Genomic DNA, 5,022 nt, shown 5'->3' with positions numbered 1-5,022 from the left:
TTTAGGCCATGAAAATATTTTTTATTCAGAGTCAATACTGCTTTAGGTTTACATTTATCAAAATATCTGTACAGGACTTCAATTTCTTGTAATATACACTCACAATTGAGCATTATTGTATGTCTTAGCATACTGTAGCTGCACAAATGAACAAAATAACTTAAATATTGTCTGGTAAAAGGTGCAAGAACAGTTAAACACAAGTACATGAGGACGGACTACAAAAAAGAGACAAAAACAAAGAAACTGAACAAGAACAGATTAAGTGGGGAAGAAATGTAAGACAAGTGGAGAAAAATAGTTAAAGCAATACAGGACTTACGGTTATAGACCAACACACATTCCAGGAAGTGGTTTTCAGGTGTTGAATGCAAAGGCGGTAAGAGATATCTAACAGAAAATATGTGAGATTTTGCATTCCTGTCTGAGCCACATGTGCAACAAATGTACATTAAAATACTTCTGCATTTAAAAAAAAAAAAAACTGGTTTACATTAATTTACATATTCACCATGAATAATTTGAAACTACAATGTACTTGCTGCTTATTTAGCCTCACTGTTATTTGAATCCCTGTAAGGGTTCAGCTTTATTAAAAGTTCACCTTTATCATATTTTATTCTGGTTTTGGATGTACAGATTTATCCTCGGCTGGCCGTTTATTGACCATACCATAAATGGTGTGATCAGTTTCAGATTTTGGTTGCTTCTGAATGGTACAGATAGTGGCTGGTGCATTTGGCTTGCTGTTCTCTGTTAGTGTTGCACTCTGAAATAAAGAACAAAATCATTTGTGTTCATTAAAACATTTTTCCAACGCATCATTTAAACATCTACAGGTTCTCAAGTGCCTGAACGTGCCTTTAATCCAAAGGTATTTCTGTAAAATTAGAGTAAGAGCTTCATCTTCACCTCATTCACAGAGTCATGACTGGTTGAGATCTGGTTGGTTTCCATCTTAACATCAGGAGGTCCATGTTCTCTTACAGTATCGTACAGTGTGCAGGGATTCATCGTAACATCAGGAGGTCCATGTTCTCTTACAGTATCGTACAGTGTGCAGGGATTTGTTGTTTTCTCCAACATCTCCAGTGGACAATGTGGTGGCTTAATATTCTTAATATTCAGACAAATTCAATCAACATCAGACTCAGTGATGCAAAACTTGTTTCAAAAAGATATAAACCACATTTAGCATCAGTGGTTAATGAAGGATAGTAATATGAAACTTACGTCAACTTTTTCATAGACTGTATTCTGCTGTTCAGGGATGTAGGAATGATCTGAAAACATCGTAAATCTCATTTAGAACTTAATAAGACATCAATGTACAAATAAAAAGGCCAATATTAAATACAAGAATTGTTATATAATTGTTATAAATTAGTAGCTTTATTAAAAATGATGCCACTATGAAGTTTAGAACAACAAGTTCAACTTTATACTGTACTAGGTTAAATGGTCAGTTTCATATTTAATTCAGCCAAATATTTAATTTTTACACACATTTAGTCAATGGTTAAATCTGCATGTGGTCTATATGCTAATAGAAATATGTTATATATATTTTGAAACCTGCTCTGTGAAGAATAGTAAGTGGAGTTATTTCAGTTCCAAAGACTGGCAAAACTACTTTTGGGTCAGATAAAAGAAAAGAAAAACAAGTCATATACTCATTCAAAAATCACTCTGGAAAAAAGTAGGTTTGCATTAGATTTTTGATGTCAAACTTTAACTGTTTAAGAGTTTTTCTAACTGCTGAAAAGCTTAATGGATGCAAATACTGTAAATATGATTATATTTGTTTCTTAACATTAATAAAAGACATTTGACATACACACATAGTACAGTATTTTATTTTCAGAGAAACATACTCTTAGTATGTTTAACACTCAATATGAAATAGTGCCAAGAGCATTGATTAAATTCTCTTTAATGTGTCTTTAAAATGAATGTAAGATTAGATGCTTTCTACCTTTTTTTCTCTTGTAGAGACACCAGCCGATCACTGATGCCAACATCAGTATCAACATACATGTTGTCAATAGGCAAATAAGGAGGATAAACCATGTGGGGTACGGTGAATGTTTTATAGCTTGTGGTGTTTCTACATGAAAGATAAGAACAAAAACAATCAGTTTTCCCAGACTGAATTTTTAAACAAACGGGCATTTCAGAGTCAGACCAGTGTTTAGTTACATTCTCTCATTAATTTTCTGTTTCTTCATATGTGTCCCTGGACCACAAAATGGGTACATTTTTTAAAATTGAGATGTATAGATCATCTGAAAGCTGAATAAATAAGCTTTCCATTGATGTATGGTTTGTTAGGATAGGACAATATTTGGTCGAGATACAACTATTTGAATATCTGGAATCTGAGGGTGCAAAAAAATCGAAACATTGAGAAAATCACCTTTAAAGTTGTCCCTTTATGTACATGATTGTGCTGCATTCACTCACAAAAATAAATTTTTGATGTATTTATGGTATGAAATTTACAAAATATCTTTATGGATCAAGATCTTTACTTAATATCCTAATGATTTTTGGCATAAAAGAAAAATCGATAATTTTGACCCATACAATGTATTGTTGGCTATGGCCACAAATATACCCGTGTGACTTATGACTGGTTTTGTGATCCAGGGTCACATATGTGAGTGTATGGATACAGTACAGGTATGTACCTTGATCAACAGTGCAGAGTTCATTAACCTTCTTTCTGACAGTCTTCCAGCTCACTGGGTTGCTATAGTTACACATGATGTGGTCATCACTGCAGTTCAGATTTAGAGTGTAGTTATCTGATGATGTCTCTTCTTCTGGAGAACAGCTGCTACTATTATAGATGGAGCTGATGATAATGTTACTTCCTTTACATGTAAAGCTACAGGGGTCAGAACTGGACCAGTTTGAGTTTACAGTCAAGACCGGAGTTTCCACTTCATCTGAAACACACATTAAAACATTTAAGGCCACATATACAGATTCAGTGATGCTAGAACTTGCCTATTCAAAACTTGAGTAAACCAGGACAAAACATAATTGACATTGTCTTATATGGAGTTACATCATAGATTGAGCCGTACATATCACTCACCTATAACAGATACTCTGTATGCAGCAATATCTTTGTTCAATAATCCACTTGTTCTTGCTGTATAGAGTCCAGTGTCTGTCTTCTGCATGTTCTTCAGTGTGAGAGAGAAGGTTTCATCATTGAAATCCACTCTGTCCTTGTAGGAAGGGTGAAGCCTTACTTTTTTAGATTCATTTATATATTTAACTATATTCTCTGATTTATCATTTATCCATAATAAATCATCAAACTCTGGTAGTTCTTGTGTCTGTATATCCAGTTGAACAGAATCTCCCATCTTCACAAACACAGAGATCTCAGCACTAAACCCTGAGGAGAGAGAAAATAAGACTTTGATTAAAGGACACTGTTTAGTAACTGTTTGCTCACTGCTGTTTTCATGGACAGTAACAGTTTCCACAAGCTAAAGGTTCTAGTTGGAATTTAATTTAGTTAATGGGTATTTTAGCATGCAGCAGGCTTCCTCTATAGGGGAAAAACAAGATCTTTCTCTGTAAAGATGAACTGAAAGCCAAGTTCAAGACAAACTACTGTAACAAATCATTTAAATCTCGACAAAATTTTAGTTTAAAACATTTTTGACATTAAACTAAGCATAAGGCAAATAAACATTAAGAATTAAAAGTTGTTTTTGAGAGAATCTTAAATATGTTCCTCAATTCAGTCATTATCAAACAACAACAACAACAACAAAAAAACATTAAAGATTTATTTATCTTAGTAAAATAATTGGATTTTGTACCTGTGTTGTAAGTATGAAGAGAAGTTAACAGGAGCAGCATAAAAGCCATCGTAGCAACTAAAATGTCAGTTTTTGTGCTGGTTTTTCAATGGAGGAAGTTTGAGAAATAACGTGACTTCAACCTCAGGACCACAGTTAGGAAGAAACGTCATTTCCGCTTTGCTCTGTGCTCTGTGCTCATGACCGTAAGGGAACTATGACAAAGTGCAAATATGATTTTCTAGCTATAAAGAAAACGCCTTGCGTCCTTTGAGTTGATATGAGAAGGAATTCACTCCTAAAGAGTAAGAAAGTCAAAGATGCCCAGAACTACACAGCAAAGTCAAACAACACAAAACTACTGTTAGTATTTTAGATAAATGAACATTGTTTTTTCTACAGGGTCTTTAGCTTTTCCTAAAGCTTGTAAATTTCGTTTGATTGAAAGGTCATATGGTTCGATCTGACTTTCTTTTTAAATTCATGAGGGGTCTTTCTTCAGTGTTCCACTTCACTGTCCCCCACGTCTCACTTCTTTACACCTACACACAGGGCCGGCGCTCCGCACACGCACATCACGCACTGCGCGTAGGGCACCAAGTGCTTGGGGGGGCACCAAAAAATCTGGGTCGTGAAAAATCATCACAATAGGGTACTAGTATAAATAACAAATAAAATATGTCTAAAGCATGTTAATATTGGGTTTAAGTGGTCGTTCAATGAGGCCTATTATATGTTGATCCGACGAAAATTATGTGTGTATTTAAGTGATCCAGTGGTAGAATTTTTGCCAAGCGTGTCAGAGGTTCTGAGTTCTAATCCGCACTCATATCGTTTTTTTTTTTTTTTTTTTCATCAAAACCGATTATGTTTTTTAGTGGTTGTATATCAGGCAGGGACACTTTTTGTGCTTTTTGTTTTCTAATTGTACCGGAGCGAATAGAGAGTCTCTCCACAACGGATTGAAACGCGCGTCTGAGTGAAGGCTGTGCGCGAGCCAGAAACAAACATAGTATCCGCGCCACTGATCGCTCGGCAACGAGCACTTTGATCAGTTGATTTAAAAAAAAAACACATTTCAGCGCTAGATCGACTCTTATTTAAAAAACGAATGAAATGAATGCTCTGCTGGTTAACTGGAGATGTTTTGTTTGTTTGTATTGGTACATTCGTGCCGTGAGATGTTTCAAAAGTGGTG

The 5,022-nt window shown here is 34.9% G+C and overlaps 1 protein-coding gene across 1 annotated transcript; it reads right to left on the bottom strand.

Annotated features, from left to right (window-relative positions):
• LOC309501121 (uncharacterized protein) lies at window positions 1–3,939 on the bottom strand. Its single transcript, XM_082173156.1, has 7 exons — window positions 3,846–3,939; window positions 3,104–3,412; window positions 2,691–2,951; window positions 1,976–2,107; window positions 1,234–1,283; window positions 913–1,116; window positions 1–769 (listed from the first exon to the last, which is right to left on the bottom strand). Exons 1-7 carry the CDS (start codon window positions 3,892–3,894, stop codon window positions 617–619), a joined length of 1,158 nt encoding a protein of 385 aa, XP_082029282.1. The 5' UTR covers window positions 3,895–3,939; the 3' UTR covers window positions 1–616.
• Between the last annotated feature and the right edge of the window lie 1,083 nt (window positions 3,940–5,022).

This window comes from Leuciscus leuciscus, assembly GCF_965113295.1.
Source record: "Leuciscus leuciscus genome assembly, chromosome: 6".
NCBI classification, from domain to species: Eukaryota; Metazoa; Chordata; class Actinopteri; order Cypriniformes; family Leuciscidae; genus Leuciscus; species Leuciscus leuciscus.
The sequence above is the reverse complement of the archived record's forward strand: the minus strand, read 5'-3'. Positions and strand labels throughout refer to the sequence as shown.

Coding starts and splice junctions, on each gene's coding strand:
- LOC309501121 (XM_082173156.1), bottom strand. CDS start 3,894: ATGGCTTTTATGCTGCTCCTGTTAACTTCTCTTCATACTTACAACACA. Junction 3,413..3,845: donor TCTTCATACTTACAACACAG/GTACAAAATCCA, acceptor CTCTCTCCTCAG/GGTTTAGTGCTGAGATCTCT. Junction 1,117..1,233: donor CAGTCTATGAAAAAGTTGAC/GTAAGTTTCATA, acceptor CTGAATATTAAG/AATATTAAGCCACCACATTG.